Source organism: Ovis aries, chromosome 5, assembly GCF_016772045.2.
Source record: "Ovis aries strain OAR_USU_Benz2616 breed Rambouillet chromosome 5, ARS-UI_Ramb_v3.0, whole genome shotgun sequence".
NCBI classification, from domain to species: domain Eukaryota; kingdom Metazoa; phylum Chordata; class Mammalia; order Artiodactyla; family Bovidae; genus Ovis; species Ovis aries.
The window spans coordinates 14,065,660-14,092,539 of record NC_056058.1 but is presented as its reverse complement, the minus strand read 5'-3'; the positions used below and the strand labels follow the sequence as shown (position 1 = coordinate 14,092,539).

The window sequence follows — 26,880 nt, the reverse complement described above, 5'->3', positions numbered from 1 at the left end:
CCCTTTTTAAAACTGCCTTACAGGACATAACAGCAAACCATGCTCTCTAAAGACAAGCCGACAAAGCAGAAAGGGTGAAGCAGAAAAATTAGAAAACTTTCTTCTTGGACCACAGCAAACAGGTTGGTGCTTTTGCTTGGAATCTTTATGTGTGCGTGTGTGTAACTGGTTAACTTTGAAAACATGGTTAGCGACCTCAGACCGTCCACCTAGGTGCACAGGGCCAGGAGAAACCACAAGTAGAGGTCCCAAAGCCGCAAACCTCACCGCTCCCAGAAGCAGACAAAGGGCAGAGTCCCGGACAAAGGGTCGCGCCAGCGCCTGCGCAGAAAGCTCCCAGGAACGCACCCCGCCTGGACTGCGCAGGGCCCGCCCCTGCCGCGGCGAACTGGCGTCACGGTGTCGTCACGGCGGAGTCGCTATGGTGGCCCTGAGCGATCTGGCGTCGGCGCTGGAGTCCTATAGGGGTCGCGATCGCCTGGTGAGGCTGGGAAGGAGCGAGGCCAGAGGTCCTGGAGTCCGGCCAAAACCCAGAGACCGGGACGTTGAGGCCAGAGAGGGAGCGGGGTCACTCAGGATCCCTCCAGGGCAGATGCTCTGTCCCCTAGCGGTGGACATGTAGGTTCTTCCTGCCACCCCAAACGACTGGACATTCACAGTACCAGCCAGATCCTCACGTTTGTGCATTTGAATCCAGCCGGACCACTGGAGCTGGTCCCAAACAATGTCGTATGAGAATTGGGGGTGTGGCAGGGCTCCCTTAGGGCTGGACATTTGGGTTCTGACTAAATCCCCTGAAGTTGGGCACTTAGGTTGCTCTGGCAAGTTCGGCCTGGCCAGACATTCCCATGCCAAACAAACCCATGTTTGGACATTTAGGATCAGACTAAGCCACTATAGTTAGTTCCTCGGTTGTCGAAAACTAATATGGGAATATAAGATTTTGCACTGCTTTCCCCGTGGCTGGATGTTTAGGTTCTGACCTTCCGCTCAACTCAGATTGGGAATGTAGATTGTTCCTTCCAGGCCGCTGAGGTCGGACTCTGAGCTTGTCCCAATCAATCTCTTACAGGTAGGCATTCCAGTTGTATCAGGGAATGTACCAGTGGCTGGGCATTTAGGTTCTAGGCAAATCCTCTCTGATTGAGTATTCAGATTCTAAATTCCCTGGAGAAGGAAATGGTACCCCACCCCAGGATTGTTGCCTGGGAAATCCCATGGACAGAGGAGTCTGGTGGGCTACAGTCCATGGGTTTGCAAGAGTCAGAGGCGACTTGGTGACTAAACAACAAGAAAGCTGGACTTAAAATGCAGTGTTTTTGCCCTTACGAAGGTGCAGAAAGGAATTCCAAGTAAAAATAATATATAAAACAACAGGAAAAAGCAACTTCTGAAAAGCAGATGAAATAAAGATGTTAGGGTGGGGAAGCAGACCCTGTTCACCATGCTCCAGATCACCCACTGATTCCGGAATCACCACTGGGTTCCTTCTCACTAAAGTAAGGCAAACAAATTAGCCTTTTGTTCACTGGGTTGAGGCCTGCTCACCTTCCTAAGTCACAACCCAGCCACGGACTTTGGTCCAGCCAGGTAGATGCAAATAGCCTTCCTGCCTGCTGGGGAAAAGGATCTAGGAGGTAAGATATGGGTTTTTTTTTCTGATCCCCATCACGTGTCTCCAAAGACTGTGCCACTCAGTGACATGAGCCAGCACGCCCTGAGTCTCCACAGTGCCTTTTCTTTTAAAGCTTGGTTTTTATTGGAGTATATAGTTGCTTTACAGTGTTGTATTAGTCTCTACCATACAGCAGAATGAATCAGCCATCCGTATACATATATCTCCTCCATCCGGGACTTCCTTCTCATTCAGGTCACCACAGAGAACTGGCTCGAGTTCCCTGAGCTATGCAGTAGGTTCTCATTAGTTATCTGTTTTGGGCTTCCCTAGTGGCTCAGATGGTAAAGAATCCGTCTGTAATGTGGGAGATCAAGATTCAGTCCCTAGGTTGGGAAGATCCTGTGCAGAAGGGAATGGCATCTCACTCCAGTATTCTTGCCTGGAGAATCCTCATGGACAGAGGAGCCTGGCAGGCTGCAGTCCATGGGGTCTCGAAGAGTTGGACATGACTGAGCGACTAACACAACCAGTTATCTGTTCTACACATAGTATCAATAGTGTATACCTGTCAATCCAGTCTCACAGAGCCTTTTGCACAATGATGTCATGTGTCTCCATGTATCCCACCTACAAATATCTTTCAACTTTCTGTTGGGAGTTTGATTGAGAGTTCCTCCTGTTTGATCCCCCGAGGCCCGAGGCCAGGTCAAGGGTGATCGGCTCAATCCTACTGACTGCTTCTGGTTTCCCACAGATCCGAACGCTGGGTTACTGCTGCCAGCTGGTGGGCGGGGTCCTGGTGGAACAATGTCCTGCCAGGTCAGAAGTGGGGACGCGCCTGTTGGCACTGTCCTCCCAGCTCAGCCACTGCAGGATGGTCCTGCGACTCTTTGATGATGCGGCCATGTTTGTCTACACTAAGCAGTACGGCCTGGGGGCAGAGGTAACGGGGTTGCATGGGGCTCCAGGGAGGGGATGCGGACCCTGGGAAGTTGGCATCTTATGGACTGGGCTTTACAAAGGCAACAATATGGGCAGTTTATTATTCTTTCAATTTTACTTTTTTCTTTTGAGACAATTAGACATTCTCGTTTCAATTTCAGTTAAACAAATTAGCTCATTCCCAAAGACTGTAATTAAGAAGTCTTCTTCCTGGCCCTTCGGTCACCAGTTTTCCTCCTCGGAGGCAGCCACTGCTATCAGCCTCTTGTGTTTCCTTCATGAGATTTCCTGCACCTGTGCTTTGCTTACGTTAATAGTTACATGACATTTACATTCTTCTGCCACTTGTTTTTTCATGGAATGGTGCAACTTGGAGGTCATTCCCTATCAGTCCAAAATAAGCTCCTTCTGGGAATTCCCTGGTGGTCCAGCAGTTAGGACTCAGCACTTTCACTGCCGCAGGAGAGTGCATCCTCAGGCTTCTCTGTAGCCCACCAGGCTTCTCTGTCCATGGGATTCTCCAGGCAAGAATACTGGAGTGGGTTGCCATTTCCTCCTGCAGGGAATCTTCCCAGCCCAGGGATCTACTCCGAATCTTTTGCATCTCCTGCACTGGCAGGCAGATTCTTTACCACTGCGCTGCCTGAGAGGCCCCTTCACTGCAGAGGGCCTGAGTATAATCCCCATTTGGGGAACTAACATCCCCTCAAGCCATGTGCCTTGGCAAAAAAACAAAAACCAAAAGAAGCTCCTTCCTTCTTTAGGGCCTCAGGGTACACATGTATAGCCGGATGGTGACTTACTGAACGAGCCCCCTTGGACACGTAGATTATTTATAAGATCTTGCAGATACAACAGAACCTCATCATGTCACCAGTGGGTCTAGAGTGACCCTCCTCACCTGGGGAGGGGACAGCAGGGAATGTGATCTTGCTCTCCCAGGGGATGGGCTGAGTTATGCCCCCTTCCTGGGCTGCCCTGCCTTTCCCCCAACCCTCCGGGGGCTCTCCTTCCAGACTCACCTGCTCAGATGCACCCCCATCCTGCCCCAGTGCCCACAGCCTGATTATCCCCAATCTCAAGGGTTTTCCTGGGCCTTCCTCCTGTGTTGACACCCATCTCTCCAGCTTCTTTGATGAGGGCATGTTCCCTGCACTGTCCCCCCAACCATCTCCTCTGTGAAGACTCCCCTGAGTCCCAACGTGGCGGGGGGGCTCTCTGCGTCTCGTATATCCCTTAGCCAGAACAAGAACCGTCTTCGGTTGAGTGCCCTCTGCTCCTGCCTCTTCCCCAGCATAGGGCCCCAGGTCTTGAAACTTCTCAGAAAACACCGGTGCAATGAGCCCCATCCTCACAGAGGGATGAAGTGTGCCAGGACACCCCAGAAGGTCCCAGATGGGATGGGGGAGCTGGAGTGGGGTTCAGCACCCAGAGGGAGGCAGGACCACAGCCGGCTAACAGGAAGGAGAGGGCTAGACAGGGAAGACAGAGAGGAGGGGAAGGGTACGGCAGGCAGCGAGGATGACACGGTTACAGGCAGGGAAGTGAAGGACTTGGACAGGGACCGGGCCAACTTGGAGGCCTGGAGGGGGCCTCTGGGGCCCAGGGAAAGGCTCTTACAGCCTCAACAGGCCTTGCCTTGCTAGGTGCTCGCCCCTGTCTGATCTGGGGGGGAGGTGACCCAAGCCTTGCAGTGAGCGTTGTGCCTGCTTCAAGCTGGCACTGGGTGTGTGGCAACCCAGCAGGCCAGCCAGCTGCTCTGCCTGGTCAGGGTTCTCTGCGGGGCTCCCTCCCCTGCCCCACTCAGGGTCCTGAGCCTGAGACCCATACACAGGAACTAGGAATGCCCTGATGCAGGGCATCCCAGGTTGTCCTCCACAGGAATCATCCGGGAACTTAAAAAAAAAAAAAAATCCTGGTGCCAGGGCCCACCTCAGCCTTGGTGAGGCAGAACCCCTGGGACTGGGGGCTGAGTGGGGGTTTGTGAAGCTCCCCAGGCATCCCTTGAGGTGTCCCAGGTGGTGCAGTGGTAAAGAATCTTCCTACCAATGCAGGAGACGCAGGAGACATCTGTTTGATCCCTGGGTCAGGAGGGGCCCCTTGAGAAGGAAATGGCAGCCCACTTGCAGTATTCTTGCCTGGGAAATCCCATAGACTGAGGAGCCTGGTGGGCTACAGTCCATGGGGTCACAAAGAGGACACGACTGAAGCAGCTTAGCACACACATGCAGGGATCCCACAGCGCGGTGGAGTTGAGACCAGCCGCTCTACTGGGCAGAGGTGACCACACTGAGAAATCAGGCTTTTCTTCTCCCACAGTGCCAGCCACAACCTGCCTGGCTGGACCTTGCCCTGTGACTGCCCCCTGGTACAGCCCGAGCCCCCACTCTCTTCCATTCCTGCAGGAGGAGGATGTGTTTGTCCGCTGCGTGTCCATCCTGAGCAACCTGGCCGACCAGCTCTACTACCCCTGTGAGCATGTCGCCTGGGCCGCCGACGCCAAGATCCTCCACGTGGACTCTGCCCGGTGGTGGACACTGAGCACCACCCTCTGGGGCCTCTCCCTGCTCCTGGGGGTTGCTAGGTAAGCAGCATTGCTGCCCATCAGGAGACTGGAAGGGAGACCCTGACATCGCCTGGGCGGGTGGGCAGGTGGGCTAGGGGGCGGGGGTGGGGCTGTCTTGGCGTCTCCTGCCTTTCCGCCTCTTGTCATCCCTCATTGTGTCCATCCCCTGCAGCTGCTGAAATAGATTCCCACAGACTTGGCAGCTCTCAGTTCAGTCGCTCAGTCGTGTCTGATTCTGGCAACACAAATCGATCATCTTAACAGTTTCGGAGGTTAGAAGTCCAAAATGGCTCTCAGTGGGCTAACATCCAGGCGTGGGCAGGCCTGTGTTCCTCCTAGGGGCTCCGAGGGAGTCTGTTCTCGGCCTTCCCAGCTTCTAGTGTGCGTGTGTGCGTGCTAAGTCGCTTCAGTTGTGTCCAACTCTGTGCGACTCTAAGGACTGTAGCCCGCCGGGCTCCTCTGTCCATGGCACTCTCCAGGCAAGAATCCTGGAGTGGGTTGCTGTGCCCTGCTTCCTCCAGAGGATCTTCCCGACCCAGGGATCAAACCTGCCTCTCTTACATCTGCACTGGCAGGCAGGTTCTTTACCACTGGCACCACCTGGGAAGCCCCCAGCTGCCAGAGGCGCCCGCCTTCCTCGGCTCGCAGCCCCTCCCTCCATCTTTGAAACGTGTCCGTCACTGCAGCCTCTGCGTCTCTTGTCACAACTCCTTTTCTGACTCTGAGCCGCCTCCTCCCTCCTTCGAGGACCCCTGTGATGACACCGCCCACCCCAGATCATCTCTGGTGTCCACACCCTTAACTCAATTCCATCTGCAAATTCCTTTTTGAAAAAATTTATGCGCTGATTTTTGGCTGTGCTGGGTCTTTGTTGCTGTGCTCGGGCTTTCTCTAGTTGTGACGAGCGGAGGCCCTTCTTTGTTGTGGTGTGCAGGCTTCTCTTCTGAGGTGTGGTGGCTTCTCTTGTTGCAGAGCCGGGGTTCTAGGTATGAGAGCTTGTGTAGCTGTGGTGCACGGGCTTAGTTGCTCTGAGGCATGTGGGATCGTCCCAGACCAGGGATCGAACCTGTGTCTCATGCATTGCCAGGTGGACTTTTATCCACTGCACCACCAGGGAAGGCCTGCAGAGTCGTTTTTGCTGTGGAAGGGAACACACTCACATCATAGGCCTGGGGATTAGGATGTGGGAATCTCTGGGGGCGGGGGCCCGTGACTGTGCCTACCAGACCCGGGAAGAAGGAAATAACTTGGGGCGCATGGACAGAAGTGGCTGGCGTGGCTGCCTTTCCCCGGGTCCCCAGGTCCTGCTGGCATTGCCATCAGCAAACCTCAGACGAAGTGGCCGGGAGTTTCCAGACTGGCTCCGTGCTTCCACAAACCACAAGGTCTCTAAAACTTTAATGGTTTCTTCCCCTCTGCCAATTTGCTGAGTAGGTTTGTTCAGAGACCCCTGGCCCAGACAGCATGGGCGAAGCAGGACCTCCAGTGCCCCTGTTTCCTGGGGGCAAAGGCCTCTTAGATCCCTGAAGAGATGTGGGGCAGCCCCTGACCTCGAGGTTGGGGGGCCAGTGCCCTCATCTGCTGTCCCTTGTCCCTGGGCGTACACTGATGTCCAGTAGCCCTTGTCTCGCCCTCACCCTAGTGATATGTTTACTGTAGATGGTCTGGAAAATGAGCAGACCCCAAAGTGGAAGATTCCAGGTACCCGCTATCCAACCCAGAGCCCCTCTCTCTTTATACTTTGGCGATTTTCCCCAGTGTTTGATTTAAAAAACAAAACTTTTTTTTTTCTTGAGTTTAGTTGCTTTAAAATGTTGTATTAGTGTCTGCTGTATCACAGAGTGAGTCAGCCGTGTCTATACATGGACCCCCTGTTCTGGATTTCCTTCCCATTTACCGCAGAGCACTGCGTTCCTTAGCTGTACAGCACGTTCTCAATGGACGTGAGTCGGAGTGAACTCCGGGAGATGGTGATGGACAGGCAGGCCTGGCGTGCTGCGATTCATGGGGTCGCAAAGAGTCGGACACGACTGAGCGACTGAACTGAACTGAACTGAGGTTCTCATTAGTTATCTACTTCATATATAGTAGTGGGCTTCCCAGGTGGCTCAGTGGTAAAGAATCCACCTGCCAAGAAGGAGATGCAGGTTTGATCCCTGGGTCGGGAAGATCCCCTGGAGGAGAGCATGGCAGCCCACTCCAGTATTCTTGCCTGGAGAATCCCGTGGACAGAGGAGCCTGGCGGGCTGCCGTCCATGAGTCGCGGAGTCGGACACGACTGAGCGGCAGCGGCAGCGGCAGCGCGCACGTGTCAGTCCCGGCGGCCTTTGTTTTGGACACCGTGCTGACATGTTTTCACTTGTTTCTGCTCTCCTGGTCCAGGGACACGGCTCCGTTTCGACGTCGGCTCCCCTCACAGCCTCGGCGGCTGTTATGGAGCTGGCCCTGTCTTTCCATCAGCACCGCCCCCACCCCGTGGGCTCCGGGTGCTCTGAGGCCACAGCCTCTTCTGAGGCCGCCCTGTGACCTGCGGCCCCAAGAGACTTCCCGTTTCTGCTTTCAGGGCTGCTTTGGTTCCCTTAATTTTTTTTTTTCTTTTAAATAGACTATTTTTTAGAGCAGTTTTAGGTTCACAGCAAAACTGAACTGGAAGCAGAGTTTTTGCAGGTACCCACCACACACACACAGACTTCCCCACCATCCACATGGCACCACGGCCCGATGTGTCAGTCGATGAACCAACGCTACCATGGCATACACACCCCATGTCCGTGGTTTACATCAGGGGTCACGCTCTGTGTTGCACTTTGAGTTTGCACAAACATATGATAACGTGTATCCACCACTGAAGTATTTCCGCTGCCCTAAAAATCCTATTTTTAGGGTGAATATGCTCTGCCTGTTCCATTCATGTTATTTTGTATTAAATACCTTTTTGGGTGCTGTTTATCTATGTAAAATTTCCCTTATTTATGGCTGCACTGGGTCTTCGTTGCTGTGTGGGGGCTACTCTAGCTGCAGTGGTCGGCCTCTCACTGCAGCGGCTTCTCTTGTGGAGAAAGAGCTTTAGGTGCTATAAAGGCTTCAGTAGTTTCAGCGCATGGGCTCAGTAGTTGGCTCACGGGCTGGGCTGCCCCTCAGCATGTGGAATCTTCCCGGAACAGGGATTGAACCCGAGTCCCAAGCACTGGCAGGCAGGGAAGTCCTCCATTCATTTTAGAGCAGCTAGTTTTCCCATGTGTCTCTGTATTTGGTGTGAGCAAGGGTATGGGGGCTGGGGAGCTTTTGGGGTGTGCTCATCATGACTCAATGGACACAGGTTTGAGCAAACTCCAGGAGCTGTTGAAGGACAGAAAAGCCTGGTGTGCTGCAGTCCATGGGGTCACAAAGAGCTGGACACAACTGAGCAACATCATGACCAGGGGCTCCTAAGGCCCCAGGGTGCTGGAGAGTCACCTGCCCAGGCTGCAGGGAGCAAAGGCTGGAGGGAGCACTGGAGGATGCCCATCGGGTGGCTGCTTCCCCAGCCTGCAGATCCAGCCCTGGGGACCCAGAAGGTTGTCTAGACTGCCTTCAGACAGGCCCAGCCAGTGTCCAGGGTGTGTCTGTGTAGGGAGGGAGTGGACAGGCTTTGCACCCATCCAGACCCCATTTACCTGGTGACCCCCTACCCAGCTGCTCCCACCCCATCCTGTGTGGTGTTGCAGGTCTCTGTGGATGGTCCTGAAGCTGAGACACAGGCTGAGGAAACCCCCGGAAGCCTTCACCAGGTATGTCGTCCACGGTTCCTCTAGAAGACTTCTTCCGGCAAGCCAGGGTCCCCGGCGGGTCTGCCCAGTCAAGGAAGTGCTGTCACTGCCCTGCTCCATGCGTGCAGGCTCTGCTGGGTGGGGGTGGGGGGCTGATGTGTGCTAGGTACTGGGGCATTGCTGCGGCCCCCCGGGGGATGGGAGCTCTTTTACAGATGGGGAAACTGAGGCTAGCTGGGGGACCCTAGGCAGGAAGTGGCAGAGCTGGGGACTCCAGGGCTGAGCCTTCACGGCTGGGCCCGGGTCTGGGAGGATGATCCAAGGTGGAGTCAGTGTCCTGAGGACAAAGGTCAGTCACTGTCTCATCCTGGGAAAGAATGCAGGGTAAAGCAGGTGCCCAGCACAGGCCCGGAAGCTGCTCACCCCTCCTCTTTCCCCCTCCCCTCGCGCGTGGACCTGAGACTCTGGTTCCCACTGTGGGCTCCCTCTGGTGGATGTGATGGTCGCAGCCTGCCGGTCCTCCGCCCTCCCCAGCACTCCTTGCCCTTTGTTCCCACAGCCGGCTGACCCGGGGCAAGCGGAGGACCGTGGAGACCCAGATCTGCTCGGAGGTACTGACCCTCCTGAGCAACCTGGCGGACCTGGCCAACGCAGTGCACTGGCTGCCCCCGGGTGTCCTGTGGGCCGGCCGCTTCCCCCAGTGGCTGGTGGGCCTCCTGGGCACCCTCTCGTCGCTCCTCAGCGTGTACCAGGCAGTCCAGGCGGGTGGCCAGGCCAATGCCACCCCCTGACGGACAGGGGCGCCAGAACCCCAACAGGGGCCCTTCCTGTGGAGCGTGATTGCCCGGGAGGGGCGGGTCTCTAATCCAGCAGATCACGGCCAGGTGCCGGGAGGAAGGTGTGGCTAGAGGACACACCAGAGCAGTCTGGGGTACCAGCCCCCAGAGGGGTGGGCTTGGGGGGCTGAGGTCCCCCAGGTGCCGCCTCAGTAGGGGTGGAACAGGAAGACCCCGAAGACTCACTTGCAGAGGAACTGGCCCCTGGCAGGCCAGAGTCCTGTGTGCAATAAAGGAGAGCAGGGCAGCCAGGTTGGGCCTGAGGAATGTGAAGTGAGGACCAATTAAATGAGGTGGTGATGGTAGCAGGTCAGATGTGAGCTGATTCCTAAGCCCTGTGTCTCTGTCTGCTTATTCTCACGCCCTCTCTCTCCAGCGGTCGGGGGCACCCCCGGGTCTTATTTAGGGTTCAGCCTGTGGGCTGGAGCTGCAGTGGGAAGCACCACCTCCCATCACCTTTCCCTCCGATGCTGCAAACGCAGCCTGTTGACCCCGAGGCTTAGCCACAGAGAGCGGTCCCTCCTTCCCAACCCGCGGGCTTGGGCACCCTTGGCTGGCTGTGGATGCTGCCTCCTCTGCCAGGTCCTGCCTGGGTCTCAAGCTCCCAGGCATCACGGGGTGCCTGTTGTGGCCGAAGCATCTCATAGCCACGGCGTGGACTCAGGGCTGCCGTGGTCCATTCAGGGCATTTCGAGGGCTCTGAGCATCATCACTGGAGATGCCTGAGGCTCCCAGCTTGTGAAAGCGCAGCGGGCAAGAAGGGATCAGTTTGTTTCCAGTCTGGGGTTTGAGAGGCCATGTGCATGTGTGGCCTCAGGTGATACTGGCAGGTGGTGGGCGGCCTGTGCCTGCCCCTCACTCACTGGCCCCTGGAAGAGCCAATGAAGGGTCCTGTTTACAGGCCCTGAAGCCTGTGGTTTCAACCATGTTTTGTTCTTTTACAAAGAAGGTACGTGGTGGGCAACAGCTGGGGTGTGGGGCTGCTCAGGATCTCACAGGACACAAGGACCCCACCTGGCCTCCAGCTGAGCCCCTGCCCCGTCCATCTGGGGGGCTCCCTCTGGGTTAGGAGGCTGGGCCAGGTCACCCTCCCCCTTCCCTCTGCCTTCCAGGCACCCAGGGGACCTGTGAGATTAGGGTGGGGGTCAGAGTGGCACCTGCCTGTCTGAAGACTCTGAGTTAACACCTGCAAGGCAGCGTGCTTGCCAGGGAACCACGCGAACACCTGCATGTGTGATACGGCAGGTCACAGGTACCCCAGGGGCTGGCATCCCCGAGGGCCTGGGTGGCAGGGCTGGGATACAGCTGCTGGCACTGCCAGTCATGTGGCTGTGTCCCCTGCCTGGTGCCCTTCCCTGGGCTGGCAGCTCAGTTATAGGTTGGGGTGAAGCAAGATGATGATTCCAGGGGACCAAGCCCAGGGGCATCAACAGCTTTTTCGTGGGATGTGGGGGAGCACGTGTATGGCAAATTAGGCTCGTTTGAGGAAGGAGACTGACAGGTCTGGAAGCCAGTACAGTCCCCCTTGTCGAGGAGGCTGACATCCCGGGACCATGGTGGGGGGGGGGGCAGCCTAAATGGGTGGGGACCCAGCCAGCGCAGGAGACAGGGGGCCCCCACAGCCACCTCAGCACTGCTACTGCCTCCAGCCTTGACTGTCCAGGTGGAATCACGGTCTGGGGCTTCCTCACTGGGACCAGAGCAGGCTGCCTGGCCTGGGTTGTCTGTGGTTTCCATCCTGTCACTAGTCTGAGCTGATGCCAAGTAGGGGTGGGGGTGAGGGCTGTTACTGGCCTGGGACATGTCCCTGCCTCCCTACACTCTCCCCCCCAGGAGAGGTGGAGAATCACAGCCTGGTCATCAAGCAGGCCTTGGGCCTGGTGTCCAGGGCTCCCCAAGGTCCTAGCAAAACAGAGGGTCTGAATGCCCCTGCCCCCCGCCATGCAGACTGCAGCACTGAAGTTCGGGCAGGTTATCCTAAAACAAAACCCCAAAGAAAGTGACTCCGGTCAGCTCCCCTTAGACACGTTTATTGCTAGAGTCAGGTCTTAAGTTCTAGAGCGGTTCAGACATCACCCCCAGTGAGGAAATGCTGCTATCACTGTAAAAAAGGATCGTCGGGTTGACTAAGGTCATGGTCACAATAACGAAGATGTGCACAGACCCCACGGAAGGAGGAATGTTTGCTCAACTCCTAACTTTACAAACGAGACTGGGCTGTACCTGGGGGTGGCCTCGGGGTCCTGGTGGGACGGGCCCATGGTGCTGCCCCACTGCAGGCACCACCTGGAAGCCTCCTTGGCCGAGTCCCACCATGTGGCGTCGAACTTAGCCCTGCAGGAATCCCCTGGGTGGGTGAGAGAGGATCCCATGGGTGGGGGCACGGGGCCCAGGAACGTCCTCTCCACGACAGGACAGGAATGTGAAGTCAGCTTTTCTAAAGTGCTCCGATGCGTCTCAGGACCAAACACAGTGGTGGCAGGTGCGGCATGGGTGGCCGGCGTGTCCCGGGGCGGGTGGGGCGCTGCTCCTCTGGAGCACTCCAGGACTGCTGTCAGCTCCCTGTCACTGCTGGCCGTGGTGCCCAGGCTCCTGCTCCACCCCAGACTCTGTCTTCCCACCAATGCTTGGTGGGACACGGGGTTCTGCAGGGGAGTCTGGGCTGCAGGAAAAGCCTGGAATGCTCCCTGGCCCCAAGCCTGCACTTGGCCAGAGCTGGAATGTGGTGTGCCCACTGTCACTCGCGGTACCACCCCAACACCTGCGGCTGCACCATGAGGCTGGACTGGTGGTCCTCACCCTCCTCTGGGGGACTGATGACAACCTGCGACAGCTCACTGGACGTGAGGTGCCTGTGAGGCAGCTGTCTGTGCACTCGCTGCCAACAGTGACTGCCCAGGCCACACTGGTCCCTTCCAAGCTCTGCTCCCACCGCTCTGTCACCCCAGTATCTGCCCATCCACTGGGGATGCCAGCTGGGGGCCACCTCACGGGGAAGGAGGACTCTCCATCCGGGGCTGGGACCCTCAGGCACGCACCAGCCCTGGTGGAAGGCCTGGGCTTGGCTTCCCAGGCGTTGAGTCTGAGAGGCGCTTTGGGAAAGCACCAACTTCAACAAGAGTAGGCTTTAAAAACCTCCACCAGATTAAAATGAGCGGTGGTCTGTCCCCTCCCGGTCAGCCCCTTTCAGGACGAACTTCCGAACCTGCAGGACATACCAGGCGTGCCATTGGCCAACCCCTTCAGCCACCCTGCCTGCCCTGTGGCCCTCTGTCCTGGGTGAACTGTGTGCCAGCCCTGGGTGGGCTCACATCCTGGCCTAGAAGTTCACCACGAACCCACTCGGGTCTCTGCTTTAGAAGTCAATTCGGCCGGATTCTGTGGACAGAGCCAACCCCACTGGGCCCCTTCTGGTGCCATCGTGGCTCGCTCCAGGGTCTCCTGGTGGCCCTGGTCACTACCTTGGAAAGACAGCCCGGAGTGGAACTCTCCTCTACTGGAATGGGGCGCTATGATGGCAGATGGCAGCTCCGTGGGTTAGCTTTGCTTCAACCTTCCATTACAAACTTTCCTTTTCATGTTAAAGAAAAAAGGTTTACAAAGTTGCCCAGGCACCACTGCTAATCATTCAGAGCGAGCAGCCTCAAGACAGCAGGCTAGCCCTGCCTGCCCCGTCCTGGCAGATGTCAGAGGAGGCCTGCTTGGGAAGGGGAGAGGGTGGGCTGGGGGTGGGGAGGGGCCACAGAGCATGAAGAGGGGGCGGTGCAGGGAGGGGTCTGCACCCCGAGCCATGCCCCCTAGAAGAAGATGACGTCTTCCTTGCCGGTTTCTTCCTTGTTGACTGGTGTGGAGGATGGGGCCCCGGGTGGGAAGGATGACCCCCAGGCCTTGAGGTGGAGGGACTCGGTGGGGACGTCGGCTGGGCCTGGGGTCGGGGCCGGGAGGTTTGGGTCTGGAAGAGAGATGGAGTGGTGGGTGTCAGCATCAGCCAGGCACCGTGGGTGCCAGGGGGTAGGAGGCTGGGTGGGCTGGCTCACCTTGGGGGGGCGTGGAGCTGGGCAGGACGGGACTCAGTGAGCGGCGGTTCCGAGAGGTGTTCTCTTCTTTGCCCATGAGCTTGTTGAGAAGCAGCGGCTGCCTCAGGTCAAACGAGGCTGAAAGAGGGTGGAAAATACTGAGGTCTGCAGTCTCACTGCCAGTGCCGGAGCACTCGGACCTCGGCCCAGGGCCTCACCCCACTCCTCGTCCACACTTCCTCCAGTGCCGGTTCCCAGGGAGGGACGCTGCTCAGACAACAGGCCCCGAATTCACTGACAAAACCCAGAGCAGACACCCGTGGCGAACTAGAGGGGCCCCTGGACTCATTCAATCTTCGGACAAGAGGCTCTGTGATGCTGCAGCCCAGGGGTCCTGGGACCCGGGCCCTGTTCCCCAGGAGGGCCCCAGAGCCTTCCTACTGGGGAACACTGACTCTGGGGCAAGGACTCAGTGGGCAGTAAGCAGCGTCAGTCACTGGCACACTTCCCGCCTCTGCACCAGGGTTTCCGAGGCCCGTTTCTGAATCACCAAGGTGCTCCCTTGTGTCTGATCCCAGTTTTGGGAGCCAAGGTGGGAACAGGAACTGAGTTGTGAAGTCTCCGGGGGCAGGTAGGTGGTTGTATGTGTGGCTGTGTGTGTGGCGAAGGCCTCAGCTCCATCACCAGCTGGGGTTTCCTGCCGGTGTCTGGTCCGGAGGTAAGGGGCCAGAAGGGCACCAGGTGAGGGGAGGGAAGGGGGGTGCCAGGAAGCCCAAACTCACCCGAGCTGTCCCAGCGCTGGGAGCCCCGGTTCTTGCCTCCCTTGTCCTTTCCGCCCTTGGTGGAGGCTGCCAACTTGGTGGGAATCTGCTGCTGCACAGCTGCCTGCCTCTGGATCTGGTTGGTGGCACTCAGCAGCTGGATGGGCACGTCGCTCTTGGCCGGGGCGCTGTCCCTGCGGGCTACCTCGGGGCGCTCGGCGTACTCGGACCCCGCACTGGACACCAGCGAGTTGGGTCGGGGCCCTGGTGCTTTGGTCAGGGTCATGGATCCATCCAGCCCGTTCCCATTGAAGCTGGGAGTGTGGCTTAGAGGCTGGGTCTGAAAAAGCCACAGAGGACAGGTCCCAGCACTGTTGTTTCCTGCTGGAAGCCCTTCTTGGGGTGCCGAGGAGGGCCTGCGCCCTGCGGATCAGCAGGGTGCCATGCACCAGCCCCGCCCACACTTTGCAGGCTCCAGCGTAGGGGTGGGGTTTTGGAGGCTGGATGGACCTGGCATACTTGCCCACCTCCCAGGCCAGGTGCAACTTAACTGAAGCCTCTTAGCTCGGAGGGTCCCATCTGGGCATAGAGCCTGGTGTAGGCCTGATGCAGTCAACATTCCTCCCTTGTCGGGAAAACGCAGGCACGCACCCACCTACGCACGTGCACACTCAGGCTCTCAGGCACAGGCACCCTGAGGCCGGCACTCACCTCCGCCAGTGCCTCCGGCGGCAGCGCCCCGGGCGCTGTATTCTGCTTCTTGAGCCGGCGCAGCACCTCCAGGCGCTCGCGCTCCCGCTCCACGGCGCGCTGGGCCTCGCGCAGCCGCTCCAGGTCGTGCTGGTAGGCCTGGCGCTGGCGCTCCAGCTCCTCGCGCTCCTGGTTCAGCCGCTCCTGCAGCCGCAGCAACTCACTCTCACGCTGCTGTAGCCGCGCGGAGGCCTGGTCCAGCTCCCGGCGCTGCTGCTCCCGCTCGCGCTCCCAGCGTTGCTGCTCCAGCCGCAGCTGGCCCTGCAGCTTCTGCACGCCCGCCAGCTCCTCCCGCTGCTTCTCAAAGTTGCGCTGCCGCTCCTGCTCCAGCAGCAGGTTCCCGCGTGTCGACTGCAGCCGGAACTGCTTCTCGCGCTCCTGGATGGCTGCTTTCTGAATCTCCACGTAGCTGTCCTGTTGGGCGATGACCACCTGGGGGAGGGGAGGGGAAGGCCAGCTTTAGGAAGACCCTGGCTGTCCCCTAGCCCCCAGCCTCAACCTGAAGGAGGAGGGCACATGTGGCCCACGGCTCCCCAAAGGCCCGGTACCTGGAGGCTGAGGAGCAGCTGGGACAGCGTCTGGATCCGCTGGACGAGCTGTGGAGAGAGGGACAGGGCCACTGGGCGCTGCAGGAAGCCCCGCCAGGTCCCAGGGAGTGGGTGTGGGGACGCGGACACACAAGCCTTCACTTACCTCCAACTCCAGGACCGCGGGTGGGTGGGGGCCAGGGTCTGCACCTGGTGACTCTGCCTGGGGAGACAGCATCAACAGAGAGAGCTTTTAAAGACCAATCCGACCTGAGTGGGACCCACTTATTATTGATGAGACATCCCCTTAGCATGCGACCGGCTCCCCCCACTGCTCATCTGACTTGTGCCAGCCTTGGTGTCTGGAGAATTGAGGCCGAAGGGTGGTTCCTGGGAGGTAGAAGGGTGTGGGGATGTGGGCCCATCATGTCTGAGGGTCTGAGGAGCCCAGAGCTGGTACTCTGAGACCAGTGCTTGGCAAGGGTGGGCCTCGGGAGCCAAAGAGAGGAACAGCCAGTGACGTCACATCCGTGGAAGGTGGACACCTGTGTAGACTGACAGCTGGTGGTCCCCACCTAGTACCTCTCACCTACTGATGAGGCCACTGCCCTGAGCGGGTCCCCCCACTGCCTCCCTCCTGTGCGGCCTCCCACCTCACCCTTCCTGGGGCCTGCAGGAGGAACCCACACGTCCATTTGCACATTAACTATTCGTCACTGCCGAGCAGGGCAGCACTGGCTGCTATTTGCCCCAAGAGGGAAAAACCAGACAAACCAAGCACAGGCTGTTTGGCCTCAGAGGATAATTATAAGGACAGGGGCTGACTCTGTACTGAGCTCAGGCACATCCCAAGGAGGCAACGTACCACCTTGGAGGCTTCCTCGGGGGCCCCCTGGGTGTCTCCAGGCCTCAGGTCCAGGCTGCTCACCAGGCCCTGCCGGTCTCGGGGGCTGAGGTCACTGCTGCACACGTTCTTCTGAAGACTGCCGTCTGAAACACCAAACCAGGCGTGCGAGCTGCCTCGGGTCCCACCTGCCCTGCTCCCGGCCCCACCTCATCCCCTGGCTGGGTAGGGAACCTGGGCCTGGGTACTGCTGTCAGAACATGACTGACAAGCCCTGGGAAGTTCCAGAAATCTGACCCTGCTGTTTACAGAAGGTCGAAGGAGGCAGCAGAGAGATGTTGAAGAGCAAACACCGAGAGGCCGGGGAAAGGCACGCCCTCCCGTGGTCGCCGAGCTCCGGGGTCCCCAGAAGGCGGCAGCATCATTTACCCTTGCCTGGGCTCCCTGCACTGCCCCCGTCTTCTCCCTGGCCATAGGCGTTGCCCAGCCGCCTGCAGATGAAACTCTGGATGTCTTCGACTGCGGAAGGAAGGGGACGGAGGGGAGCCGAGTCACCCTATGGCTCTGCCCTGGGCATTCAGAGCCACATTCAGGGACCCAGGCAGAGGCCTCACGGGGTGTCGGTTACCCCCTACCCTGGGCACCCCCCGCACAGGTGCTGCGCCTAGGACGCGCCAATCTATAGGAGATGTGGGATCTCAGGGGACCGTGGGGTGGGAGGTGGGGGGTCTGGGAGGGAACTCAGCATGGCCACTACCTGTGGGCTGACGGTCACACAGGCAGGAGACACAGGAGGTGGCCTTGGGGGGGGGCAGGGGTGGTCACACAAGGTGCTTGAGGACACACAAACTTTGGCCAGGTGAGGAGGTGGGGAGGGTATTCTAGGCTGAGGCACCAGACACGAGGGCTTTCAGGGCCCAGAACAGTGGTGACTAGAGACATGGGAGATGGCAGCTTGGCTGGAGGGAGCAAGACTGAGAGTCCACGTGGGACCCTTCCCGCCTGTTCTCTTCACTCTGATGGAAAGTTCTGGAGGGCAGAGCCGTGTCTATCTTGCCGACCGATGGAAGAGCAGCCCTGGCTGTGCTGTCAGATTGGACAAGCGCCATCATGCCCGGCAAACCCCCTGGCCTGGCACAGGACTCAGCAGCCGCGTGGAAGATGCTAGGGGCTCCATAAGGACTCTGATGGCTCTGGGAAGCAGGCCGCTTATTGGCCAGCACCCCTCAGCTCCGGGGACCAGGAGCCCCTAAAATGACCCACCAAACTTGTATGTGTGTCTTTTTCTGGGGAGAGCATCAGTGATCCACTTATCAGAAAGAAGAGGAACCATCTCAGTCAATTTGAGATCCCCCCTGCCCAGCATGGGGCCTGGAGCTCGGCAGGCACTGGGAGTGTTTATTGAGTGAATGTGAGATGGTGCTTTGAGTCTGCAGCGAGGGGCTGGCACCCGACTGGTCCAGGGACCTTCCAGCTCTAACAGAACGGAAGCGGGCAGAAGCACGCGGGGATGGGGTGGCTTGTAGGCCACACAGGGCTGTGCGCCAGCCTGGGGTCCCCTGGGAGGCCCCAGGAAGGATGAGGGTGGGCTGCAGGGGTGGGCTGATGGCTACTCACTCTCACTCATGGCTGACTTGAGAATCAGCTCGCCCTGCAGGTTCTCGGGGGGGTCCCCTCCCCGGAAGAGGAGCCGAGACAGGGCGAGGTCCTCAAGCCCGCTCATCTCGGCCATCTCCAGGTAGATCTGCTGCTTCTCGCTCAGGCTCTGGGCGATCTGCTGGTCTTTCCTGTTCAGTCGCTCTGCAAAGTGGCCGTGAAGTGGTGGTCAGCCTCCTCTGGGGTGGTTTCCCCCAGGAACCGGCTGTCATGATGCCTTGCTGGGCCAGGAGGGCCTCCGGTGTTCCTGTTGACCCTCATCCTGTCCTGGACCACTCCCTTCATCCAGAATTCCCGAGAGACAGGCAAGGGTGTGGCCCTGCCTCCTGCTTGCTTCCCTCAATTATAAAAAGATCAAACATGGTGGGAGTGTGTGTGTGGGGGAGCATAGCAGACTAAATTGATTAGTTTGGGACAAATGGAGAGCCTTTAAAGACTTAGTTTTCTAATCTTGAAAGCCTTCTTACAAGTCTCTGGGTTTTATACTTTTAAAATTTTTATTTCTGACCACATTTCACAGCATGGGGGATCTTAGTTCCCTGACCAGGGATATCAACCCGAGTCCCCTGCAACGAAGTGTGGAGTCTTAACCACTGAACCACCAGGGAAGTCCCTATAGCTTTTTTTGCTGCTGTGACTACGATTTATTTCACTAGACTTTCTCACGTGACTGCTGGTATAAATATATATATATGTACATATCCTATTTAGCTAAATTATTTAGTTCTCTTACCATTTCCAATAGTTTTCCAGTTGATTCTATCAGATTTCCTAGGCAGATAATCCTGTCACCTGCAAAAAATAATTCTGCCCCCTCCCTTCCAATTGTGATTTTTTCTTTTCTATTTTCTTTTTTGGCTGTGCAGAATGGCTTGTGGAAGCTTAGTTCCCCGACCAGGGATTGAACCTGTGCTTTTGGCAGTGAAAGTGTGCAGTCCTAACCACTGGACCACAAGGGAATCTCCGCAACTGTGATCTCTTACTTCTGTGTCTTCCCATTATTACCCTGGTCGGAAAGTCCAGGGTGGAGATACTAACGGTGGTGATGGTGGTGGTGGGGGCCCTGTCTCGATCCTAGCTTTGATGGGAGGGTCCCTGACCTTCCAGTGTGAAAGATGAGATTGGCTTTCGGTCCAAGATGGGAAAGAAGAGTTCAGTGAAGAAGATACCGATTTCTAATTCACCACGACTCGTCAGGAATGGGTGACGAGACATTCCTGGATGTCTGTGGAGATGTGTCTGGGCAAGGCCTGTACTTTATTACCCTTCGGCAGGAATACAAGAGTGAGGAGGCGGTGAAATAAACACTATGTTAGCATGATACTTAGCAAGGGGTCATGGGGATTTCCCCTTTCTTTTGAATAATTTTATTCCTGAATACCCTCAAACGTGCACCTCTCCCCACACAGAGAAATAAAATACGCACTACCTAATTTTAGGTGCTTACTGCTCCCTGTTATCTAAGTTGAATATAAAGATCATGATAAGAAAGGGAGAAGAGGGGAGTTGACTGAGATCACAAAGTACTTGGACTTATTCTTGGCAATGACCTCGCTGAAACTGCACAGGAAGCTGTGAAAACTGGGGAGGAGAATAAGCGCGATGTGGCCCAGCTCTAAGATGGAATGTTATTCAGCTTTAAAAAAGGAAAGAGTCTGTTGCACAGATGAACCTTGAAAACATCATGCAATGAGATAAACCCGTCACAAAGGGACAAATGTCCCCGTTGATAAGAGATGTCTGGAATAGCTAAATTCACAGACAGTAGGACAGAGGTTCCCAGGGTCTAGGGGTGGAGAAAGAATGGGAATGATGGCTAATGGGGATGGGGTTTCTTTTTGGGGTGATGAAAACAGCCTGAAACTGTCCGGACAGTTGCACCACCTTTTGTTATAGACTAAAAGCCACTGCATGGCACATTAGGAATGGGTGACCTGTGTGGTATGTGAAATACAGTTTGATAACATAGTTAACAAAATATCCAGATGGAAGAGGAAGCCGGTGTGGCTGGTTGCAAAACCAGGATGGCCTGAATCCACTCGACTTCAGGAGGAGGCCACGGGGGTCCCAGCTCTTACAGGGACCCGGAGGGTACGACACACTTGACGTGGGATACACGTCGAGTCCCTTCCTGAGCAAGGACCCCAGGAGGAACCCCAGAGCCCCCCATCCCTTTCCCACACGCTCCCTGGAAGATCACTGCCCCAGGGCACGGGCCACCCCACAGTTCAAGCCCTGGATGTGTGGGCAGTGACCCGCTCCATGGCCAGCCCTCATGGGACAGGAGGGAAGGGCCACCACTGGGCCCCGGAGGGCTCCCAGGGCCGTGTCACCAGGTGAGGGCTGGGCCATGGGTGTGGAGGCCGGACTGACTCCCTCCCCCCTCACCTTGGAAGTCCCTCAGCCTCACAGCACGCGTCTCGACCACCTTCTTTTCCTCTTCGGCCTCGCTGAAGGGCCCTTCCTCCTCGTCTGGGCAGCTGTAGGGAGAGGGGACGGATGGGTGAGCGCACCCCAGGGACTGGCTGCCTCTGAGCTGGCAGAGGTCCACCTGGAGAAGCCACTGGAAAAAGCATCTCTGATGTGCTGAGAGAGTAGCTTGTTAACGGCCAGCCTTGAGGGGGAGACACAGCCATCAGCACGCATCCAGTCTCCAAGTGCTGGGAAACAACCGGCCACAGGTTTTAAACCCCTGGACACTATTTGGGGCAATTCATTCCCTGGGGCCTCCCAGGCACGGGAGGCTGCCAGCCCAGCAGAGCTGAAGCTGAGCACTGAGGGGGAGGCCGAGCAGACGAAGGGAAGCTCCTGGGTATAAAGAGAGGCAGCAGGTTGGGCATGGGAGCCAGACCCCGGGCCCCATCTGAGGACCATGAGCCAGGCATCACACGGAGCCACAGGGCTGGGGTCTGGGGTTGGCGGGGGAAGAACAGCCCGCTTCGTGGGAGGGGGCCAGCCCACCGATGCGGAAGACTAGGGCTGCCAGCCCTCCTTCCCTGTCCCAGGGACACGCACCGTCAGTCACGTCGGAAGGAGCCCAGCGGGGCGGGCTGTCTGCCCTCAGAGGAAGGGACGGACAGAGCACCGAGGTGGAATGAGGGGGAGGGGAGAAGCACAGGGGTCTCCCGCCTGCCAGCGACCCCGGCGCCCCCACGGCCACTTCTAGGCCTCTGCCAATTCGCCAGCTGCCGAAGCCAAGGGCTTCCCTGGTGGCTCAGTGGTAAAGAACCCGCCTGCTAATGCAGGAGATGCAGGTTCAGTCCCTGGGTCAGGAGGATGCCCTGGAGGAGGAAATGGCAGCCCACTCCAGTATGCTTGCCTGGGAAGTCCCACGGACAGAGGAGCCTGGTGGGCTGTAGTCCAGGGGGTCGTTAAGAGTCGTACAGGACTGAGTGGCTGAGAAATGACAACACAGCTGAGGGTGCAGCCGTGGGATGGGAAGGCCCACCCGGCCCCTCACCTCTCCACGGCCCTCCGGATGTGGGCCATCCAGGTGTTCCTGTCTTCCTTGGAGCTGGTGTAGATCTCGTACATCTCGGGCCCGCGCAGGGAGGCGCTGATCAGAAACATGGCTTTCTCCTCGTTGGCTACCTCCCTCACGATGAGCTTTTGCAGCGAGATGACGGGGCGCTTGGAGTCCTGCACGAGTGGGAGGGGAACAGGGAGGGTGACCCTGTACCTGCTGCTGCCCCACGGCTGTGGAACCGCGAGCTGGAGGGGAAGGGGACGGGGTAGGGGCGTGCACCCCGCTTATCCTCCAATTCAAGGCAGGAAGGTTTTGCCATCTAGGGGGAAAAAGGCACTATGCTGATGATATCCTCACATCATTTTTCATGTGTCTGTTCAATGTGCTTAAAAGATGTTTTATGATCGCTAATGCATGTATGCTATACAAAACTCAGCAATATAACAGCTGGTGGTCGATGGTAACAAACACATCTTCCTCCCAAACCTGTGCCCCAAACAATCAGAGCCAAGCAGTATTCCTAATCTCTGGGCATCCCCCAAGAGGCAGTGCTCTGACTGACCAGTAAAAGGCACGCTTGTAACTGGTTGTTATGGGCTGAATTGGTCTCCAGCCGCCACTGACCCTAGTGAAATCCATATGCCGAGGTCCTAATCTCAGAAAACACGATGGTACATGGAGACAGTGTCGTTAAAGGGGTGATTAAGTTGAAGTGAGGGCTGAGGGGGGTGGCCCTGACCCAACAGGACTGGGGTCTTTCTGAGCAGAGGTGATGATCAGGATCCAGGCACACACAGAGGGTGGCCAGGTGGGGGACTTGGGGAGCAGCAGACGTGGTGTCGCCCTCGTGGGAATGAACACACGGCACGCATGGTGCTTGCTGGGGTCAAGGGCGTGACAGCGCTACCCACTTCTGGAAACTTCTTGAGAAGCCAGTTTAAGTCTCTGGGAAAGGGATGAGACTCCAGAGTTGAGTGACAAAGTCCCTCTTCCTCTCCAGGGGGACTCAGCAGTGGGTATTCACAGGTAACCCAGGCGAGAGGGGGAGGAGGCCGACTCTGGTAGATGAGAGCCAGGTGGGGTGGATGGACCCCAGACTGACTCCACGTCCTCCCCAGCGGGGAGCTCCTGCAGTGTGGCTGTTCTAGGACCAGTGGGCCATGCGGCCAATGCAGCCACAGCTCACAGGATGGCGGCTGCCTGAGCCACGTCCTCGGGGTGACCGGGCAGCCTTGGTATGACCCTGAGGCCCCCTCAGGCCACTGCATGGGACTTGGTTTTGGCAAAGTCTGCTCCTGCCTTGCTGGCACCTCCCGGCCTTGGGAGGGCCTGGGATGACAGGGTACCAATGGGTGTGCTTCCCTAGCCACCGTGCTCTTGGGCCACCCCCTGCCCCAGCACTGAGGCAGCCCCCTGGCTGCTCCTGCCGCTCGGCCGCCTCCGCATGGGCAGGTTTCGAGCAGTGAAGGGACAGGACACGTACCACGGATGCAAAGACGTATTTCTGATCCTTTTCTTGGAGCAGCAGCAGCACGTCTGTCAACAGGACTGCGAGGACGTCTAAAGGGAGAGCATGAAAGGATATGTCTTTCAGGGTCCCTGTGGCCGTGTGGATTCCGCCAGGCAGACAGAAGCCCACGTGGCTTCAGCCCTGTGGCGCTAAGTAGGTGCTATGATGCTTCTGCAGGAGCCCGGTGTTGGGGGGTGTCTCAGCTTCAACTTGACCCCTCCCCTCCCCTCTCCTGGTTTCAACATTTAACAGCGAACCCCCTGGACCCTTGCATCCTGCCTCCTGTCACGGATATACTCTCGTCCCCAGGCGCCCGAGCTTCCTGGTGGTGGCAGGCTTGGAGCCCTGTCCCTCTGGGGACATCGTGAGGTGACCGCCCGGCAGAGCTGGTACACGGGGTTGTGAATCCCAAGCTGTGTCTCTAACCGCGGCACTAGCGCTGTGGGAAATGAAGACACCGCCTCCTCGGGGAGCTTGCTCAGGACACCACACCCAAGTTAGATACCCTCCCCTTACGGAATTCTCCTGCACTGAAGCCTGCGGGGTTCCTCTGAAGCACGTACTGAGCTTTTCACTGTTTTCCGGTTTACTTCTGTCTGTCCACTGACTGGAGCCCCAAGGGGGTAGGGCCTCGGCCACCTGCCTTGGTGCTGGGCACATAGGGGGTCTCAGCTGTAAACCGTATCTTCTCGCTGCTCACCCACTCACGTGGAGAACAGACACTTCCTGTCGTCTGGCCACCTGTGACACTTCCCCAGAGATCTTTACAGATGCTGAGGCCAAAGGCGATGGGTGTTTGCAGAGGCTCATGGAATGGACAGGACACTCAGGGATGAGCCCTGAGCGAGCTCTGGTTTGGAACTGCACAGCAGATCTCGAAAGGAGGGCTTGGAGCTTGCCCCAAGCAGCAGGGGGGACACCCAGGTGGCATCCTCTACCCCCACTGGGGCCTGTTACTGTTGTTTAGAACCCTGACTCCCTGCTGAATCAGGGGGCCATGATATGCTGGGTTTCTGCTCAGGAGTCGGTGACTTGCTGTGCCCTCTTTACCTGGCGGCCCTTGCTGTGTGCACCATACCACCTCCATCACTGGAGACGGGGGCACCCCTGCAGCCACCTCCAGCTCGCTCCTGCTCTGATTCTGCACTCCTCCCAACTCAGTATATAGCCTTTCTTTAGCCGTAAAGTGGTGGCTCTGTGTCAGCTGGCACCCACCAGTCCAAAATGGTGCCACTGATCTAAGACAGCATCCACCACTCGAACATTACACCCACCACTCCAAGGCGGTAACCTTGATCCAAGATGGCAGCCATCACTCCAAGATGGTGCCACCAATCCAAGATGGCACCCACCACTTGAAGACAACATCCACCACTCCAAGGTAGTAACACTGATCCAAGATGGCACCCACCACTCCAAGATGGCGCCACCAATCCAAGATGGCACCCACCACTTGAAGACAACATCCACCACTCCAAGGTAGTAACACTGATCCAAGATGGCACCCACCACTCCAAGATGGCACCACCAATCCAAGATGGCACCCACCAGTTGAAGATGACATCCACCACTCCAAGGTGGTAACACTGATCCAAGATGGCACCCGTCACTCCAAGATGGTGCCATTGATCCAAGATGGCACCCACCACTCCAAGATGGCGCCACTGATACAAGATGGCACCCACTACTCTAATATGGTACCACCAACCCAGGATGATATCCACCAAGCCAAGATGGTGCCACTGATCCAGGATGGCACTGACCGCTCCGTGGCGGCGCTCAGCAGAGGCGGCTGGGGCAGGGCTTTACCTTTCAGGCGCCCGGAGGTGGTCTTCCAGCAGAGGGTGCCCTCCAGGTGGAGCTGCCTCTGCAGCATGTCCTCCTTGCGGAAGGTCAGCCCATTTTTGAGCTTGCTGGAGGACTTGAGGTCCATCTTCCCGGCGATCTCCCTGAGGCGCTGGCCCTTCTCACACTCGCTGACCCTGGCGTCCACTTGTGAGATGATGTCTTTGATGAGGTTCAGGGCCTGGGTCAGGTCTCTGTGGTCCTCGGAGCCAGCTACCACACATAGCAGAGTTAGCGTTTTCCTTGGTCTGCATCCACAAACGTGACAGAGGCAGGCGGGCTATGGGGTCAAGGAGGTGTCTCCCAAGGCCACGGCTCAGAGAGGCCTCAAGAGTCACCTTCCAGCTCAAGTTTCCTGAGAGGTAAACACTTCTTCTAAGTAAAGGTAACAGCCTAGTGCCTGGCTGACACCAAGACAGAGCGTTTGTTGAATGTAGAGGCTGAGGCGCAAGTCAAGTGATTAAAACGGCCCTGCCCAGCCCTGCTGGCCACTCCTGGGTAACCAGCCTTCCCCTGCCCTCCAGCTCTCCATAAAAGACTCCCACCACCGTCCCCCAACCATCACCAAGGGCTGGCTCTGCCCACTCTGAGGGCAGCGGGACTCCTGCATCCTCCCACTGCCCAAATCCCCTGGAGAAAACAAGGGAGGTGTGGTCAGGACTGCCCTGGCCTCTGAGAACCCTGGGCTGGGCTACATGCTCATCTTCTCTGCCCTCCATGGCACCAGGCATGTGACACAGAGGTCCCCCAAGAGTGACCTTAGCCAGAACACAGCTTGCACCCTTCCACTGACTCTCCAATACTGACTGGGGACTGTTCTAGCCGAGACTGTGCAGGAACTGAAGGGGGGGGGTGCAGGCAGGGGAGACCAAACACCCTGTGTTTCTCAAGCTGGAAATCCCAGCCACTGGGAGGGTAGAGTCTACAAGGTGGGAGCTCAATTAATGATCGCTGAGCCCGGCTGAATCCAGGACAGATTGCAGAGTAGATTGTCTAATCCACCATTAGGATAGGGGGTGGGGAGACCGAGACCCTCCTCCCCACCCAGCATGGACAGGCAAGGCAGGAGGGCTGGCATACCTTCTGTATTCTGGATAATTCGCTCCACCAGCACGGGGTACTTGGTGATGCGTTGGGTGACCAGGAGGATACATTCCTGCACACCGAGCCGCCTCACGATGGAGAAGTTGCCGATTCTCTGTGAAACGGAGAAGACAAAGCCATGCCGTGCGGACATGTTTCCTGCCAAATTGTTCACGGTAGGACATGGGGGGCTGGGGACCCTTTCCTTTATCAGTTCATGGGTGCAACTGATAGAAAGGGTGCCCCCTTTTCTTTGTTATTTTCTTTGTTATTTCACCAGATACTCGAAAGCAGGAACCGGCGTTCCCTGGTGGTCCAGTGGTTGAGAGTCCATCTTGCAATGCAGGGGACATCAATTTGAACCCTAGTCCGGGAAGATTCCACATGCCGTGGAGCAACTGAGCCCATATGCTGTGACTACTAAAGCCCGGGTGCCCTAGAGCCTGTGCTTCTCAAAAAGCAGCTACTGCGGTGAGAAGCGTGTGCCCTGCAGTGAAGAGCAGCTCCCGCCTGCCACCTGAGAAGGCCAGCACGCAGCAACGAAGACCCAGCACAGCCAAAAGTAACTAACCAAATAACAAATTTAAAAAAGCAAGCAAGGACTGCCTGCTGTATACAGAAAGGCAAAGGAGCCAGAGGCTGACTCACTTGCTGTAAAATGCAGGGCTCTGCAAAAGCCATGAGGAAGAAACCAGCTGGTGTGGATTTTGG

At 57.4% G+C, this 26,880-nt stretch overlaps 2 protein-coding genes across 10 annotated transcripts in view; one reads left to right on the top strand and one right to left on the bottom strand.

The window, feature by feature from the left end:
* PEX11G (peroxisomal biogenesis factor 11 gamma) lies at positions 1 to 10,016 on the top strand. Of its 4 annotated transcripts, XM_027969708.3 has the most exons (6): positions 386 to 481; positions 976 to 1,072; positions 2,373 to 2,561; positions 4,966 to 5,144; positions 8,834 to 8,896; positions 9,435 to 10,016. In XM_027969708.3, the coding sequence occupies exons 3-6, from the start codon at positions 2,493 to 2,495 to the stop codon at positions 9,664 to 9,666; spliced, it is 543 nt and encodes a 180-aa protein (XP_027825509.2). In that variant the 5' UTR covers positions 386 to 481; positions 976 to 1,072; positions 2,373 to 2,492; the 3' UTR covers positions 9,667 to 10,016. The 4 variants fall into 4 exon arrangements, with proteins under 4 accessions (XP_027825510.2, XP_027825509.2, XP_014951335.3 ...); XM_027969709.3 differs by lacking the exons at positions 386 to 481; positions 976 to 1,072 and adding an exon at positions 1 to 122; XM_015095849.4 differs by lacking the exon at positions 976 to 1,072.
* A 1,709-nt stretch (positions 10,017 to 11,725) lies between these two features.
* ARHGEF18 (Rho/Rac guanine nucleotide exchange factor 18) overlaps positions 11,726 to 26,880 on the bottom strand; it is a 98,121-nt gene continuing 82,966 nt past the window's right edge. For 5 of the 6 annotated variants that reach the window (XM_027969700.2, XM_060415504.1, XM_042249985.1 and 2 more), the window contains 14 exons: positions 26,167 to 26,284; positions 25,051 to 25,299; positions 23,215 to 23,291; positions 21,726 to 21,904; positions 20,654 to 20,745; positions 18,227 to 18,409; positions 17,039 to 17,128; positions 16,631 to 16,755; positions 15,932 to 15,988; positions 15,787 to 15,834; positions 15,200 to 15,670; positions 14,510 to 14,828; positions 13,749 to 13,865; positions 11,726 to 13,663 (listed from right to left, as the gene is read on the bottom strand). In XM_027969700.2, coding sequence (XP_027825501.1) covers positions 13,509 to 13,663; positions 13,749 to 13,865; positions 14,510 to 14,828; positions 15,200 to 15,670; positions 15,787 to 15,834; positions 15,932 to 15,988; positions 16,631 to 16,755; positions 17,039 to 17,128; positions 18,227 to 18,409; positions 20,654 to 20,745; positions 21,726 to 21,904; positions 23,215 to 23,291; positions 25,051 to 25,299; positions 26,167 to 26,284 — 2,280 coding nt within the window. In that variant the 3' untranslated portion in view covers positions 11,726 to 13,508. The remainder of the gene's footprint in view (positions 13,664 to 13,748; positions 13,866 to 14,509; positions 14,829 to 15,199; positions 15,671 to 15,786; positions 15,835 to 15,931; positions 15,989 to 16,630; positions 16,756 to 17,038; positions 17,129 to 18,226; positions 18,410 to 20,653; positions 20,746 to 21,725; positions 21,905 to 23,214; positions 23,292 to 25,050; positions 25,300 to 26,166; positions 26,285 to 26,880) is intronic. The other variant, XM_042249984.2, reaches the window with a different exon arrangement.

Bases quoted from the DNA above. Each gene is read 5' to 3' on its own strand.
- PEX11G (XM_015095849.4), top strand. From the start codon at position 422: ATGGTGGCCCTGAGCGATCTGGCGTCGGCGCTGGAGTCCTATAGGGGT. The intron at 2,562-4,965 runs GTAACGGGGTTG...CCATTCCTGCAG, and splicing joins AGTACGGCCTGGGGGCAGAG to GAGGAGGATGTGTTTGTCCG. The intron at 8,897-9,434 runs GTATGTCGTCCA...TTGTTCCCACAG, and splicing joins CCCCCGGAAGCCTTCACCAG to CCGGCTGACCCGGGGCAAGC.